Here is an 18,457-nt window from a genome sequence, read left to right on the forward strand (position 1 = left end):
AGTTTGTTTTCTTTTATTATCCAGATTGAATCTTAATGGAATTGTTTTTCCTTTACGAACATTTAATGTTTCTGGTAATTGTAATCATAGTCATGCATTCTGTATTTTTAGCAAACAAACAAATGTGACCTTTAAACCAAAACTGATTTTGCATAGCAGCTGAGCGATAGAAATTCTGATGTGTTTTTTGTACTTTATGAAAAGGTCACCCTATTTCCAGTGGTATTGCTGTTTCAAGCCCAAATGTTCAGGCAGTTGGCATATACTGGGAAAGACAAAAATGACAATACCAGGAAACGGATTATCTTGCTCATGCAGACTTCATTAATTTGAACTCATTCAAACCTTACTCCATAACGAGAACAACATTAGTTTGACAACCATCTCATAAAAGCCACACCTCACTGATAACATAGGAGGCAATATACCGTTAAGAGCCATAAAAGGCATTTGTAGTCTACAAAGAGGCCTGGTTATTATTATTATTATTATTATTATTATTATTATTATTATATATATATATATATATATATTTTTTTTATATAATACCATGTTCCATGTTCGCATCTCAGCCACTTCCTACTTGTGAATTGCTCTTATCAATGCCTTTTCTGAGTGCATTGTTGTTTGTCAGCCCTTCACTATCGGACTAAATTGTTTTTACACAATAAAGAATTTATCAGAGATCGTTATTCATCTTCATTGTACAATTTTCTATCATATCATTTTACTGCCTTTACTTCTGAGATTTTTTGCAGGCGCCACTTAAGGGTTGATACCCTGGGTTCAGCAGTCCAGCTTTTGGGAAAAAAAATGCTGGTTGAGAGAGCTCTTAAAGCCTCTCCAAGCATGAGGGAAACTATTACCTACATCCCTTAAAGAATAAACCAAAGGACCATTTGTAGTCTAGTATTCAAAAGACATACTGTCTTTCAAATTACTGGAAAACATCTCCTTTGCTTCATAGTCTTGATATGATGCACATAATGACAATAAATATAGTGTGCTTGTGTAAAAAGAGCTCTGTCCTTGTACTCGATGATTCTTGTGCCTGTGTCTTCATGTCTCTCTGTATTCCCTGCTCCTAAACCTTCACAAACATTCTCTATTGCCTCTGTGAACTCTACCGTAATGGCCTGGTATTTGGTCTGCTTTTCTTTCATCTGTAACTGTAGCATGGGCATACTGGCATCTGGTCGGCCTGGGGCTGTACGCTACATGGTCACTATCTGCCAGCTTCTCTTGTGCACCAGGCTGGGTTGCCTGTCAGCATAAATCCAGTGGAAAATCAGCCTTTAAGTGTCCTTTAAGAGAATTTCCCTTGTAGAAATATTAGATAGTGTCTGTGTGAAAGCATACGAGTATGTTGGATATAAATTACTCCCTAGTTGAATTATGAAGGAATTAATTAATTATGCAATTTCTATCATTAGTATATATTTTTTTGCATATTCTCAGAAGTATGCCAAAAATACATCGAAAGGGCTGTTGCAGAGTTGTGCTTAATCATGATAGGTAGTAATTGTGAAGTTTAAAGTGGTAATATAGAGAGACTTTGAATAAATGACAGGGAGAGAAGAGGAAAAAAGAAAACACTTTAAAAACTGCTGGATCGAAGATAAGGGTGTGATGGATTCTGATTTTTTACTTCTAGCTGCGAGAGATCACTGACAGACCTATTAGGAAGTCATTCCTATTTTTTTTATGGTCTGTGTGTGGCAAGACTTTTTGGTAAGTAGAAAGCTTGCTGCTCAATTGGCAGTCAAGATGGCATGCTGGGCGAGACGTGACATTGCCAAGGAACGACATGCCCACTTGTAAACATGGAGTCGGCCAAATCCTGGCTGCTCTGTCATCCGCCTTTTAATTGTTGTCAGTGACAGTCATGTTGTTTTGTTGTAGTTTTTTGACTCTTCTCAAGTCTATACTTGTGGTTATGATGATGACAGGATGAAATAGGCATGATGTATTATGGTCAAAATACAGTATGGGTGTAAGGCATCCGGGCACAGAGTTTTAAAGATGACCCCTTTTATAGGAAGATGAAGACTGCCCCATGCATGTCCTGAAAAATGGGACCATACAGTTGTAAATGATGCCCTTGATGGACATTCCAGATGGCTGCAAACTACACATACATTTACCAAAACAAGAGTAGTCAGAGCATCAAAGCACTTGAAATGAAGCCAGATTTAAAGTTGATAAAAATAACAAGAGCTAAAATACTACGTAAAACGATCCAGCCAATAAACTCAACAGTAGTAGAGAGAGCTGGGAGGTCTGATGCGTTGTCCCAGCACTCCTGCCTGTAGCTACTTTGTGTTTTTATTAAGTGGTTTAAAAACTCACCACAGATCTTTTCTTTTTCTTATTATTATATTCCTTTATTGATCCCCATGGGGGAAATTCGGGTGTTGCAGCAGCTCAACTACACAGAAACAGATAATAAATACACATATTATACAATAAAATAAAAATAGAATAAAATAAAAAATAAGAATACAAATAAAAAAAATGTACAGTATATCCACATGACTGTCAGCATGATGACAGACTGTGGTCTCCGCTGTTGTTGTACAGTCTGATGGCAGTGGGCACAAATGAGCGTCTGAAGCGCTCCGTCCTGCTCTTTGGCAGAATCAGCCGATGGCTGAAAGAGCTGCCCAGCTGCCACAGCTCCTCATGGAGAGGGTGAGAGGGATTGTCCAGGATGGCTCCGAGTTTGGCCTTCATCCTCCTCTCACCCACTGACTCCAGACTGTCCAGCTCCAGACCCACCACAGAGCTGGCTTTCCTCTAGTTTTCAGTATCTAAGTAAGTAACCCTTGATACTGTAGTTAAAAGAGTAAACATTTTAAAAAAAGATCTCATGCCATCTGAATGTTACTACAACGCAACACTGCATTCATCGACATTTTTCATTTTGGGAAAATATGTAAAAGATCATAAGAAGAGCAGTTCAGACGGATGCAGCAACTTGTACGATTTGATTAAGCTTCAGCCCGTTTGGCTTGTAACTTTGCTCATTAGGATTATTTATCAGTGCTTGTAATCTACCTACTGTAATGTATTTTAGTTAGCCTCTCTGGCCCATCCTACCTTACATGAATTAATGTCTGTGGTAACATTTGTTATAATATTAACAATATATTAAACCAAATGCATACTGGACTGTATGTTTCAACCTAGTGTAATGTGAATAACTTTGTCATACAATATGTACCCTGTATACATCTGCAATAATATACTACTATGTGAGTATTTTGCATAAATCTGAGCGAACGTTTTAAGTGATTCAGGCCATTCAAAGGTATTAACAAATGAAATGCTTCAGGTGTGTATTTTAATATGAACACTTTTAACAAATAACTCCCACACTTAAAATGAAAAGCCACCTTTGAAGAAACATAACATGACCTACATGGTTATTAAATGATCTTTCCATATCTTCGGCTGTGAAAGGCTGATATCTATTTTTAACTCTGAAACAGTGATACCGTTAGTGATCCTAACTAACTGCAAATGTACAAAGGTTTCTCAGTAATCTACCTTCAATCATTTTATGTAGCCTATTTTGATCTATTCCTTGAGATCTTATATCCATTAAGTTGTAGGCCAAAAGGTCCGACGCCAATTTATTTGTGTGTTGATGTGTAGCAGTGCATTTCCATTTCTTGTGTTGTTTTGAGTGAGTGAGTGAGATATAGTGCATGGACTTTAACCTTTATCCATAAGGAAATTGTTGCATATCATTATGAATGCTTGTCATTTTCATTATGTACAGTAAAGCACAAGCATGTACAGTTTGTGAGTTGTAACGTGTGTGTGTGTATGGTAGTTTGACATTCAATACAGTGAAACAATCGGTACGGAGCTTTTGTTCTACCGTTTCTGCTCTACTACTGATCCCTGTGATTTATATCTGTGTGTTGTATCAGGTCACTGTGGGCAATGCTGCAAAAAGATGGGAAGTTCTTTTTTAAGATTTTTGCATCAATTTGATGAATAGCTTAAATTGCCAGGTATTTAAATTGCTGGTATTAGCCAATTTTCATTTTATCCATTAAAAGCACTTGTTTTTATAGGAAATTAACTACATTGTGATATGTCTCTATATTACATTTTGATATTATATATACTGTCATAAAGGATTCAATCCATATTGCCATCTCCTGTGTACAGCATGTGTTTCTGTCTCTGTGTTTGCTTATTGCATATTTGTGCTTTGGTTTGTGTCAGAAGGAGAGCGTGCATGCATGCATTTTCCTCCTCTGTGTTTCTCTGGCAGTATGCCAGTGTCTGTTCAACCCTTTGTGTCAGGACAGGCTCAGACCTACATGTTCCTTTTTAGATAAGAGCAGTGAGGTTGGGTGACAGGATGCTCTAAGGCTTATGTGTCAGAGAATAACTGCTGGACAGCAGCTATGAAGGCCTCTCCAGTTTTCAATGTATCTTTTGCCAAGGCTTGGCTGATGGATTTGTAGCACTACAACATGCTGTTCAATCAGATGACAAATTGGCTAAAACGCCTTTTGACTTTATTACACTGAATGTGACTGAATAATTACCTCTGGTCGGACACTGAATGTAAAAAACATTTCTGACGTTGTTTAGAGAGTAAATTGCTTTTGCCAGTAGTAATATCACTGTAAATGACAATGCTAAGAATGTGCAGTTGATTATGTTTTTTCTACAGCCAGAGATTTAGAGTAGCACACCGAATTGATTTCCTACTCGTAGAGCCGCCGTATTGGTCTTCTTTTTAATCGATGCTTTTTTTCATGCGGAATAACTCATTTCACAAAAAGTTATAAATACATCTCTGGTGAAAAACAATATTTAAAGTGGTGCTATTGCATTATTCTTTGTGAATGTTTTTTTTTACAGATCTGCCGGTTTAGATAAACTAATAAATTATTCCAATAAACCGCATGAGTGTTAGTCAACTAAGAATTTCTAAACAGCCCTACCTCCTTGATGTTTAGGGTCCTACAGCATATATCTAAATAATTCAGTCCAAAACAGTCCATCCCATGTATCGGGGCCCAAGCTGCCATCAATTTACTTACTTTGTCGGACAAGAAACCCACAGGTAAATCCTTACATTTGAGTTGTAGACCTAGGTAGGAAAACCAACACATGTCTGTACAGTAAATGTGAAGCTAGTATTGGTGCATTTGTTGTGTGGTGGATTTTTACTTTACTTTAATTCATCTCAGCACTTGGTAGAAAAAACCCAGCAGTGTATCCTACCAAGGATTTGTAAATGTAAGCCATTCAATGTCTACACTGTTGCACCTTGCTCTAGTGTACATAGAAACTGCTCTGAGCGTATTTAGTGAGAAGGAACCATACTGACAACCCCACTTTGTCAAGTCCATTAAACTTTACAGTGCCTGATTTGAGTCTTAATGAACCAGCTCATTCATTGAAGAGGTGAAAGCCCCCTTTTGGGTCAGGATTTATGTGCATGTCATATTTAAACATATTTAATTCCACATGTTTTGCATGGAGTGTGTAAAACAGTGATGTATTGTTTAATTTTTCTATGCAATGATTATCCTGCCTAAAATAATGTTTCATAATTTTATGGGGATTATCACCCAAATATGTTTAAACTTCCTATCTCACAGATAGCAAACCCTTTGTTTAAGTGTACATCTTCTTACAGTGAGTGAAAATCAAACAATCTCAAATATGGTAATCATTTATCAAAACATCCACCTGCATAACTATAACAATTTTAAGAGTCTTTTCTTTCTTACATGATATTTCTTATTTTTTAGATCATACTTTATTTTTTACTTTTCTATCATGACGGCGAGCTTGACAGCTTTTGAAGTCCCTCGTGAGGTTATTGATGATTTAATTTGTAATGGAAAGTCAAAGTGTTTTTATTTTTTTTTAACAAAATAAAATCTCATATTGTACTATCCTTAGTGGGGCGACTGATCTGGCTACTTGATCTAAAAAATATACTTAGTCTTTTAGTATTTCCACAAAGCTCAACATAAAACATGTGTTATGTAACAAAGATCTCTTATTTTCAAGCTAGGCTTTTAATAAGCATTTATATAATATAATATGTTTTTAATATGTAAAACAGATTTTATCCAAACTGACGTTAAACTCAGTGGCGTGATTAAGAGAAACTCCCCCACTGTGTTTTTATATCAAAACCTCTCCTCTCAGACTCAAAACGACCCTTATTTGCATTTTCTGTGATTTATTGTTGAGTGTTAAATAACCAATCATTTATCACAACATCACACTCCATTTAAGATCTATCTGATGGCTTACACTCAGTGGTAGCAGCTGTTGCATATGACAAGGATTACCTGTTTTAGAGGAAGTAAAGCTTCATTTGAAATCCAAATGAAAGTTTTTTTACTTTTGCTGACTTTATCTCAAACTTTCATTGTTTTCTCGTTTCTTCTCTTTTTTAATTTAAAAAATTCAGGATCCATGAGAGACCCCTTGTTTTCATTGTATGTAACCCAGTATTTAAGTTTCCTACAACACTTCTCTTGAGAATTCTTGAAAGTGTCACAGTCAGTTGATCATTTTATTTTAAAGGAATTGTGAAAACATGTCTGTTTATGCCTGTTGCCACCAGGTCATTAAAACAAGACTCACTTTCATGGAGATCTTAGATAGTTGTCTTACTTAACGCATGGTGGTATAATAACAGCCACAATAGCCCACATAGGGCTTGGCTCTCCGATTTAGATAATCCCAGAATCACCAGAAGGGTTCAAAGCCCTTTAGAGACCATCCTCACCTAAACTCGCTGTTATCTGTAATTGGGTACCAGTGAGGTACGGATGATTCACACAGCTGACCTTTGAGATAGCCTGGATCGCTGTCAGTGTCTTGTCTAACAGATGTCCGCTAATAGAGTAGCACCACCCCCACCTACACCAGCCAAAAAGAAGTAGTACTCTACATCTAACATTGCATAAATTTTGAGGACTACAAAATTGCAATGACGTCAATCGTGCTGATGTTTTGGGTTTTATAGTGCAACTATTTTTAAATGACAGACTCTCAAAGAGAGGATGAATGGGTAGCTGAATGGATTTTTGATTAAATATAAGTATGCTTTTAGGTTATTAAAAGTGTGATTATAAAATATTGCCTACAATATGCGTCACTGAAAACCCTTTTCATAAAGCAGCTTACAAAGGCCCCTGTCCATCTCCTTGTGCCCTCCTTTCAGTTATTCACCGTTCCTTTCTGAACCCTGTGCTCTGCACACTATTTTGTAGCACAAAGTTCGTACTGTTTTGTTCGACTTTCTAAGGAAAATGAACTAAGCCAGGCTTGAAAATATAATGCCTTTGATTTGAAGAAAAGAACTTTCAGTGTTTGGAAATGTTCAGAGAGGAGACACTAAATTCAGTGGACAGCAAGAGGGACGTCTGGCCTAAATACAGTGAAAAGATGTGAACATGAATGCAGCCAACAAGCCTCACATGGACCTGGCCTCTGCCCCTGATGTTAGCTTTTGTCACATATAATAGAAAGACAGGTACATTCAGTGTTTAATACATTCATCTGATATATATTGAGAACAGCATCAGTATCAGAACATACGAATCAGATTTTGTTTCCTCAGTAGGGGTATTTTATACATCTCTTATGAATTGTTGGTTATTATTACAATTGATATTCTTGGTTGTTTGTTTTAGAGATGTTATGAAACAGTTATTGAACTATGCTGATGAGTAATCATTGTCTTGTAAATCAAGATGGGACAACAAAAAGAGTCATGTCTTCACTGTTTGCATAAGGAAACCATGTAAGCACTGACATTGCTAATAGAATTGTAAGACACATTTTTCAAACATATTAAAATCATCTATGTGCAGATTATTTGTGAGAGGTACTCGTAACTATAGCTACACATACGTTGTGTAATTCCCCTGCTTTTATCTGTCTTGCAGCTCAAGAGTATACAGTAAAAAATAGATTCACTGAAGGTTTTCTGTTTTAAAAAGTCTGATACATAAATCTTGTAATGCAATTTACAACTACCCTGGTTGTTAATCTCTTGGGCACATTTATGTGATGAGAGAGAGAAAGAGAGAGCTAATTTCCAGTGGTCAGCGTGACAAGAAGGTCACCGTAATGCTTGAAAGAAAGACAGAGACTTCACATGAAAAGGGAAATGAGAGAGAGAGAATATGACCGACTATGAAAGAGCGTGAAGGAGCTGGAGAAACATTTTTGGGGTAGGAAGCGATGGGGGAAGAACCATTACATTTTGCATTAAATTGCAAAATATTGAGCTCAAGGATATTTGGGCTCCCGGGTCTTTATACATTCACCTGTCATCACTGGGTCGTATTCTTTCATAATAGTTTCTCTAATGGAGCCCCCTGTGTCGTGCTGCCATGGGGATGCATGAAATGTGAATGAAAGTAAAGTACTCTTTTGAAATGAAAATAAACAGAATAGACTTCACTTCTCGCAGAACACAATTGGCGCACTGAAGAGCTTTGGTTGGAGTAACCATTTATCCGTATGTGTCATATTTAACACAACAGTTTGTTGTTTTGGACTCTCTGCTGTTATGGCGGGATATTGACTGAAAAAAGGGGACGGTGTAGGCAATGAGTTGCACACATGCAGGGGCAATACAATTGCTGTTATCTTTATAATTGTCCTTTAGACGTCAGCTCTTTCTATTTATCTGTTCCTCTTAAGTCACTGAATACAAATATAGCATTACTTGTTTGTTAGCATCACGTACAGTATGTGCCATGAATATATCATAGATTCTTCTTTTATCAGGCCTGACCAAGTGAATTCTCAAAGTACAGTATACAGCAATGCTTGTGGCCCTGTGAGGCTGTAATGCTATGCACACAGTGGAAAACAACATTTATTGAATGGATAAAAAAATGGAGACAGCTTTGCTAATATTTTCTAGATCCTTAAACTAGTGAGACGAAAAACTCAAGTTTATCTTGGGGGTGATGTCGGAGAAAATGCCAAGTTAGCAATATCAAAGGAGTTATTCCCTAATGTAAAAGTTTTGATCTTAGGCAGATCTATAGGAGCTTTACTTTTATCAGACTTTGCTTTTGCCTGTCTGATGCAGGGTGTACATGAGCGAGTGAGCAAGGAAGTTTGTAATAGAGTAATTTTATGTAATGCAGTTGTGTATATTTTTGTGTTGTCTAAACATTTGTTAGTGTCAGTGTTGAGCTCAAGTAAAGCTGAGAGTAACAAATATGGAGATATCACTGTCTTGTTGTTTGACAAAATGCATGGCTATCAGCAACTACAAAAGTAACTTTTGTTTGTATTGAATTTAATTTAATTAAATCCTTAATTAATAAATATGTATGGCTATAAAGTAAATACATGGGACAGTAAATGTATAAATAAGTGTATTATCATTTTGTACCAGATTTCAAACATTAGCTCTAGATATTCTACTGAACTGAGTCTTGATGTACTTACAAAGGTGTAGTTCAGTAGGTAAGGAAATGTTGGCTACGCATTAGTAAAACTACTATCACAATAATTACCGGTAAAACATGACTATGATTAACAGCAGCTTTGTCACTTCAGCCATGCCATGGTCAGATAGAGCCTATAGTGGGGTGTGTTTTTTGTCATAATAACACTAAGAAACAGAAAGGCCTCCTTGTGTACGATGAACCTGACCTCAAGGGAAAGTCTATTTCTAAACACAAAAGGTGGGGACGCATCATTAGCCTCTGCTTTTTTCAGCAGCGTAGAGGGAAGGTTGATCAAGCCCCAGTAAAACCAACGCAGAGATGATGCTATTCTAAGGCAATAAGAAATAGACCTGGGCTAGCATACAGGTCACACGCATTTTATTCCCTTGTCTTACCATTGATCTGTATTTCTTTATTATTAAAATGTGTACTGTTTATGAAGGAATGCCACATTGCCCTGAAATACAGTATGCGGTGCTGGATGTTGACATCACTGCAGGATCTCAGTTGCCAAGGCCTTATTACCCTTAAAGGGATAGTTTGGCTGTTTTTAAAGTGGCCGTTCATGAGGCACTTATCCATTTTCAGTGTATTACCTACCGTAGATGGGGGTCGGCACACTACTATGAGGGGCAGCCAAATGTAATTTTAGCAACCTAAAAGAAAGGCACAACTAAAGTAATCAGTATTCTTCTACGCTCTAAATTTGGAATATTTTCACCACTTAAGTTGTCAGTCAACCCTTTCCAACAGGAAACTTAACCGAACGTGAAACGTATCTATGCTCTCTTCAAGCCTCAGACTCCATTGTAAAAAAAACAGTATAACAAGTTTCACTTTTAGTTCTGGATTTTTTAGGTAGGTTTTTCTTTTAAGTGGTTAAAATACATTTTCTGCTGCCCCCGTCCACAGCAGCGCTTTGCTCCTTTGCTGGTACTGCTGTCTGCTTCTCCGAACTAGGGGTGAGCAGACCACCATCTACTGTATGTAATACACTAACTGTGGACCTAAGTACCTCATACAACCCCACCTCTAAACACCCAAACTATCCCTTTAAGGAAAAACTTTTGCACTATTTCTGACTTCAGAGGTTTTTCTTAGGCCTTGGTTCCATCTCATAAAAGCTAATTTCCTTCTTAGGACTTAAAATGCCAAAAGCACTGTACTGTTTTCATATTGGATCATGAGTAAACATCTATTTTATGACCTGATCCTGGATCTTCGGTGTGTAATTGTCTTTACACTGTGGCAACAAGATAAAAAATGGCTTTTCAGATATTGCCCATTTCATTTATGTTCAATTGGTAACACACCAACAGATGGTAGTGTTGAATGTATTGTGTTTCACAGCTTTATCTCTTTATGTCTCTCTTTAAAATATATTTACTAAAATATTTGTTTTGTCTGCTATTTATCTAATACCAGCCTTGTCTGTGCTCTGTTCCCATATAGATTTTGGCCAATATTATCATTTTCTTGTGTGGCAACATGGCGGGGGCGTACCACAAACATCTGATGGAGTTTGCACTTAAACAGACTTATCAGGACACCTGCAACTGCATCAAGTCCCCGATAAAGCTGGAGTTTGAGAAGAGACAACAGGTAAAGTAGTCATTAAGTCTATATGACCTTTGAGCCAGTGAAAGTCTGGCATACAGTGAATGATTAAGTACATGTAGAGTCTTGCTGGCGATGATGATGGTGTTGATTGCATTAATGATAAAAATGTATCCAAATTATTAGATGATTATGTGTGTGAAAGGATGCAAATGAGAGAATAGAGAAATTAAAACATTATTGCACGCCCAGGACTTGGAGATTGATATTTAATCTAGAGCCGAATAACTAATGTTGATCCATAAATGTTTTTTGCGGTTTGTGATCAAAACAAATTCATACTGCAACTTCCTCCATCCTTCCTTTTAGATGTCCCTTACACCTGCACTCTGTCTTCATAGTGTTAATTACTCCCTCTGCAGCTATTTATGTTTTTGCTATGCTTGCAGAATTATACCTAAAATGTTTGGGTCATCGGATCCATTCGGCTCTGCATATAGCTGTCAGTTTATGATTCTAGTGGTTTAAGAAGAGAAGGACTCCACAGAGGACTTGTGTCTGGACCAAATCTACAGAAATATATTTATTTAATTGTTAATGACCTCACTTAGTGTGATGATTTTGTTGAGTCCCTGGAGCCTACTGCATGTGGTCTGTAGTGAAAGCTTTTAGGCTGCTGGCTGAAATCTTTGCAGTTGATTAACAAGATATAAGAACATTTGCAACATTTTCGTCTGCAGCAAACAAGTGCATCTATAACCATCCATTGGTACTTTTCTGTGTGTGTTCATCTCAATACTTTGTTATATACCCTTTGTTGGCAATGACAGAGGTCAAACGTTTTCTGTAAGTCTTCACAAGCTTTTCACACACTGTTGCTGGTATTTTGGCCCATTCCTCCATGCAGATCTCCTCTAGAGCAGTGATGTTTTGGGGCTGTCGCTGGGCAACACGGACTTTCAACTCCCTCCACAGATTTTCTATGGGGTTGAGATCTGGAGACTGGCTAGGCCACTCCAGGACCTTGAAATGCTTCTTACGAAGCCACTCCTTCGTTGCCCGGGCGGTGTGTTTGGGATCATTGTCATGCTGAAAGACCCAGCCACGTTTCATCTTCAATGCCCTTGCTGATGGAAGGAGGTTTTCACTCAAAATCTCACGATACATGGCCCCATTCATTCTTTCCTTTACACGGATCAGTCGTCCTGGTCCCCTTGCAGAAAAACAGCCCCAAAGCATGATGTTTCCACCCCCATGCTTCACAGTAGGTATGGTGTTCTTTGGATGCAACTCGGCATTCTTTCTCCTCCAAACACGACGAGTTGAGTTTTTACCAAAAATTCTATTTTGGTTTCATCTGACCATATGACATTCTCCCAATCCTCTTCTGGATCATCCAAATGCTCTCTAGCAAACTTCAGACGGGCCTGGACATGTACTGGCTTAAGCAGGGGGACACGTCTGGCACTGCAGGATTTGAGTCCCTGGCGGCGTAGTGTGTTACTGATGGTAGCCTTTGTTACTTTGGTCCCAGCTCTCTGCAGGTCATTCACTAGGTCCCCCCGTGTGGTTCTGGGATTTTTGTTCACAGCTCTTGTGATCATTTTGGCCCCACGGGGTGAGATCTTGCGTGGAGCCCCAGATCGAGGGAGATTATCAGTGGTCTTGTATGTCTTCCATTTTCTAATAATTGCTCCCACAGTTGATTTCTTCACACCAAGCTGCTTACCTATTGCAGATTCAGTCTTCCCAGCCTGGTGCAGGTCTACAATTTTGTTTCTGGTGTCCTTTGACAGCTCTTTGGTCTTGGCCATAGTGGAGTTTGGAGTGTGACTGTTTGAGGTTGTGGACAGGTGTCTTTTATACTGATAACAAGTTCAAACAGGTGCCATTAATACAGGTAACGAGTGGAGGACAGAGGAGCCTCTTAAAGAAGAAGTTACAGGTCTGTGAGAGCCAGAAATCTTGCTTGTTTGTAGGTGACCAAATACTTATTTTACCGAGGAATTTACCAATTAATTCATTAAAAATCCTACAATGTGATTTCCTGGATTATTTCCCCCCATTCTGTCTCTCATAGTTGAAGTGTACCTATGATGAAAATGACAGGCGTCTCTCATCTTTTTAAGTGGGAGAACTTGCACAATTGGTGGCTGACTAAATACTTTTTTGCCCCACTGTATGTATTGTATGTCTATGCCTTCATGCTTTTCTTCACGATGCTGTGTGTAAAGTTGGAACAGGTTAGTACAATAATCCAGATGAACGCAGGTGGTAACGCTGCTTATAAGCAGCATGGCTTCCTGTGAAGAACTTACAAGGTGTTGATTAAATCTTACTGCCGTGTGAGCCTGGGATGAAGCTTGTTTCTAACTATAGCTGCTGCCGTTGTAGCTATTGATTACTGTCAGATGAGGTTGAATCCAGCTGTTGTTGTGAAAGCCACAGGCCTGGGGTGGAGCTGGTTATCCCTATGGTGAATCCAGCTTGTGTTGTTAGAACTGCCATGAGTGAAGCTGAAAATGCCTTGGGTGGAGCTTTTCACAGGGGCCCTGGGGAGCTACTGCTGCCTGCAACAGATGGTGGTAACTGTGCAGAGACGCTCTTCTCTCGTGTGCTCATAATATATGCTGTTTGCTGCATGCTTTTATCCAAAGTGCCCTGCAGTACAGTGAGTGCATACATGTTTGGTGTGTGTGGTCCAAGGGGGACTATGTGAATCCATCATAAACACAGAGCCCAGCCAGCGTTTGTTAGGAACCACCACCATGGACTTCACGTAGTACCCTCAGTGCCTCAGCAGTGGTGCAGGAAGACGATCAATTGTGTAGAAAACTTGTTGAAGTTGGAGGTGACATTGGATTAAATAAGTGTTTTCTCTAATGTTGAACCTCTCCCCCTAAAAGGAGTTTTATTTGCTTACAACTGTGCAGGTCTCTAAGAGTGATACCTACAGTCACCGCAAAACAGAGACAGATAATTAAGCTACCATGAAATAGATGAAAAGTTTGAGCTGAATAACGCAATAATAAAGCATTTTTTTCCCTACATTGATCATTAATGTAGTGCCCAATTAACCTTCACACTTTACGCTTTCATGGAGGCTCACTTTTTGTCTCCTGTCATCAAAGGTAAATGCTTCAGAGTTGAATTAGAACTGAATTAAATTAAATTTCGATTTTCTGAATGTGTAAATATTTTTAGTGATAAGTCAAGGTCCCTGGTTATTATGCTTTGATTACATAAATATCCAAGCTTTGGGCTTGATGATTTATTTTATTCCTGAAATCAAAGCTTTGTTGTTTTTTTTTTTGTAATACTTCTAAACACACTTAATTTGGGGTTATGTCGCAGACTAAATAAGTGGTTAATGATGAGGCATTGAATCTCTGAGAGAATTCTCTAAAGGTTAAACAAATTAACTTTTTTTTTTAAATGCGTCAGCATTTAATTGTTACTGCACTTTCTTATATAAAACAATGTCATAAATATTGCAATGTTGATTCTTTTCAAATGATCTGCTTATCTTTTCTTGATATTCCTGACCATCCCTGTACTACTACTACTACTTGTCTTTTTGTGTCACCACCTATAGGAGCGTCTCTTGTTGTCTCTGCTGCCAGCCCACATTGCCCGTGTGATGAAAGCTGAGATCATCCAGAGACTGAAGGGCCCAAACTTCGGACAGATGGAGAACACAAACAATTTTCACAACCTCTATGTCCAGAGACACACTAATGTCAGGCATGTATTATTTTATTGGATTAACACTTCTATGACCAAGCAGAACTGTACTGTACTTTGTAAGACACATATGTGACACACACTGTGTGTATATTTATAAGAGTACAGATTTACATATGAAAATAAAAAGTGTATTTATTTACATATGGAGCAGCCCAAATATATGTCCATGGTTTTGAAAGTTACAAGTTTTCATGGAATACATATTAAAGCATTATAAAATAGTATAGTGATTTTTTTTTTTTCAGTATACTATATGCTGATATAGTGGGCTTCACACGGCTGGCCAGTGACTGCTCACCTGGGGAGCTTGTGCACATGCTGAACGAGCTGTTTGGCAAATTTGATCAAATTGCCAAGGTAAACCTTTTATTATTGGACTTTGTCACTTCTGAACACGTTCTAGCAAAGTGCTTCTTTGCTTCTTAATTTGTAGCGAAAATGATAAATCTGTCACACATAATACTCACTGTCACGTCATTTGAAGACTGAAAATCTTTTAAGACCACTCCCGAGTGGTCTTTACTTATAACAGGTAAACTTGCTGTTAACAGGTTTTGATAGCAGCCTCTCAAAATCAATCTTTGTGTTTAATTATACACAAAGAAACTGATCATAGAAAAAAATGAATTCTATTTTCTAATAAAGCATAATACAATATAGCTACTGTAAAAGGCATGTTGAATATATAAAAAAAAACAGGGTGGATTTTTCCCTCAAAGTTTGCCTGTGCTGTCTATCAACGGGACCTTTATCTGACCACGTGTGTCTGAGCTGTGATCCACCTTTTTATATGCAGGAAAATGAATGTATGCGGATCAAAATCCTTGGCGACTGTTACTACTGTGTCTCCGGCCTGCCAGAGTCTCTGCCGAACCATGCTAAGAACTGTGTGAAAATGGGTCTGGACATGTGTGAGGCCATCAAGTAAGTGCCAGTTACATTACATTGCTACTCAAGAAATACAGTCCCATTTTTGAACTGCTAACTTACATGAAGGACATACATACTTAAAATATCCCTCAACTCTGCAGTACTGATGTCGGGTAGACCTTAGGCATCAGTGATGTTAAAATATAGGAAAATATCTGACCAGAAATTAGATGGATGTAAATAAATGATGAAAAAGATGCACAGCAGTGGCTCATTCATCATACTCCAACCACATTAAAACTGAATGCAGAAATGAAATGCCTCTTGCAGAACAAGAAAATCGCCTCATGCTGATTCTTGTGTCTGTTAACTCAGCTACGGCCTGAAGACTATCAACAGTCTCATTACACTTATAGAAATTTTAGGTACTACTTATTAATACCTGCATTTCAAAGATGGTTCAAGATTGCCGGATATGCCTTTAAACACAGTATTTTACTTGTATTGAAAAATCCCTCCCCGTAATAGTGATAAGCACTTGCTTACCATTAGCATTAGACTTTTTCTTGATTGCCAATTTAGCTGTATGGTAAGTGTGGTGGTAATTGTGAGATCCCGTCTCACCTCTAGCCATAAGACTGAGACAAAGGGGAGGTGGCTGCAACAAAATTAATCGAGGGAGAGGGAACTCAAATTAAAAAGTTTAATTGAGAAGAAAATCAGCACCATTAAGGTCAGAAAGAGGCATTTCTCTCATGGTGTGTGTGATGGTTTTCTGTTACTCCACATTAGTAACACTTTGTTCTTGGTGCATGACAGGAAAGTGCGAGATGCCACTGGGGTTGACATCAACATGCGCGTCGGTGTGCATTCTGGGAATGTCCTGTGTGGTGTGATTGGACTTCAGAAATGGCAATACGATGTTTGGTCACATGATGTCACGCTGGCCAATCATATGGAAGCCGGAGGTGTACCTGGGTGAGTGAACTGGAAGTTAGACTGAGGCACTTATAATTTGCATAAAGTAACATTGCATACTATTGGGTGCAATTTTCAGCAATCCTCTGATACCTTTACTTTATCATACTTTATCTGCATCAGTTTTGTCTCGTTGGTTACTGCTAATTCTTGCTGAAAGAGACCAGAAGGATACCTAAATCCACTCTTTATATTCAAAGAATGCCATTTATTGATAAAACTCTTCATTGCCAGGCGAGTCCACATCACCTCAGTCACATTGGAGCACCTGAATGGTTCCCACAAGGTGGAAGATGGGGATGGGCAAGAAAGAGATCCCTACCTGAAGGAACATGGAGTCATCACTTATCTAGTCATCATCCCTAAGGTACTGTGGCGCAAACATCACATTCAGAGAAATGAATGTTGCACTTTGAATAAAATGCAATAAAATGACACTATTGTCATGCTTGTCCAGGTGGAGCGTCGGAGCCCACAGCATCATTACCGTTCCAGACACACTATAGACGGAGCGAAGATGAGAGCCTCCGTCAGGATGACTCGCTACCTTGAGTCCTGGGGAGCAGCCAAGCCATTTGCCAACCTGCATCACAGAGACAGCATGACTAATGAGAATGGGAAGATCAACACTGCTGTGTGTAATTGTTTCTACACATATGTTGTGATTTATGTGATGGGAAAGTTCAGCTATAGCTTTTAACCCGTCTCTCTCCTGTTGTTCTGTGTCTAGGATGTGCCGATGGGGCAGTATCACTTCCAGAGGAGATCGGAGAGGCAAGCTGCTCAATTTACAGCTCCAGCACAATTTTCTTTGCCAGGATTATCCTCATCCCTTAACAGTACAGTGACAGACGACAAGATGTTTTATAAGACTAGACTTCTGCTAGAGGCTTTGATGTGTGTGACTAATAGTATGTGACCTAGAAGATATGCTGTCTCTTTTTCTTCTTGTTGCTCATTAAAGAACAAAGTCTCAGAAGAAACGGTTTGAGGAGGAACTGAACGAGAGAATGATCAGGACCTTTGATGGGATAAATTCGCAAAAGTAAGGGGTCATGTTAAAAAACAAGTTAACAATAAAAGTACATACAAAAAGTCTTCTGAAACTTCAACTGATGAAACATGGCAAATATGGCGCATTAAAGCAAATGATGGCATGTACTGTATCTCTATGAGATGGAAATTGTATTGAAAACCTGCCTCTTCATGTCAACTTTAATCTTCATTTTTTTGTGTTAACACATCTTAATTTCTTTTAACAGTGCCTGTGTTCTCCTTTTTATCTTCTTCTTATCTGGTCTTTAACCATACCTTTATGCTTACAGACAGTGGCTCAAGTCTGAAGACATCCAAAGAATATCGTTATTCTTTCACAACAAATCCTTGGAGAAGGAGGTACAGTAAGAGGCAATGCAAATAAATTGGCATCATTCACCCCTCAGAGGATTTGACTGAGTAGTTGTTTCAAAGAGAATAACAGAACATATCGTTACGGCTTGTTCCCGTTGCCTACAATTAGATTATCCTGAAATCTTGTAAATCACAGGGAGACTTGTGGTGTCTGAGTGCACAGTTGAGAAGCCTTTGAAGTTGCTTGGATATTAGTTTGAAAGCCCTTTGTTGAAACTTGACCTTCTTTTTATCCTTTTAGTACAGAGCAACAACCTTGCCGGCCTTCAAATACTATGTCACCTGCGCCTGTTTGATCTTTTTCTGCATTTTTATTGTGCAGATTCTCGTCCTTCCAAAGTATGTGTGCTTTATTTCAAAGTATTACAAGAGTTAAATGACTGCAATGTTGTACTCTGTGTTAGTGTTGATAAAAGCATATT

At 38.4% G+C, this 18,457-nt stretch overlaps 1 protein-coding gene across 1 annotated transcript in view; it reads left to right on the forward strand.

Moving 5' to 3' along the window:
- adcy2a (adenylate cyclase 2a) overlaps positions 1 to 18,457 on the forward strand; it is a 51,472-nt gene that overhangs the window by 14,775 nt on the left and 18,240 nt on the right. Inside the window, exons 4-14 of the mRNA XM_054621697.1 lie at positions 10,926 to 11,075; positions 14,626 to 14,774; positions 15,023 to 15,134; positions 15,574 to 15,701; positions 16,467 to 16,625; positions 16,860 to 16,992; positions 17,083 to 17,259; positions 17,356 to 17,399; positions 17,590 to 17,670; positions 17,951 to 18,020; positions 18,277 to 18,374. Coding sequence (XP_054477672.1) covers positions 10,926 to 11,075; positions 14,626 to 14,774; positions 15,023 to 15,134; positions 15,574 to 15,701; positions 16,467 to 16,625; positions 16,860 to 16,992; positions 17,083 to 17,259; positions 17,356 to 17,399; positions 17,590 to 17,670; positions 17,951 to 18,020; positions 18,277 to 18,374 — 1,301 coding nt within the window. The remainder of the gene's footprint in view (positions 1 to 10,925; positions 11,076 to 14,625; positions 14,775 to 15,022; positions 15,135 to 15,573; positions 15,702 to 16,466; positions 16,626 to 16,859; positions 16,993 to 17,082; positions 17,260 to 17,355; positions 17,400 to 17,589; positions 17,671 to 17,950; positions 18,021 to 18,276; positions 18,375 to 18,457) is intronic.

This window comes from Anoplopoma fimbria, chromosome 20 (genome assembly GCF_027596085.1).
Source record: "Anoplopoma fimbria isolate UVic2021 breed Golden Eagle Sablefish chromosome 20, Afim_UVic_2022, whole genome shotgun sequence".
Lineage (NCBI taxonomy): Eukaryota > Metazoa > Chordata > Actinopteri > Perciformes > Anoplopomatidae > Anoplopoma > Anoplopoma fimbria.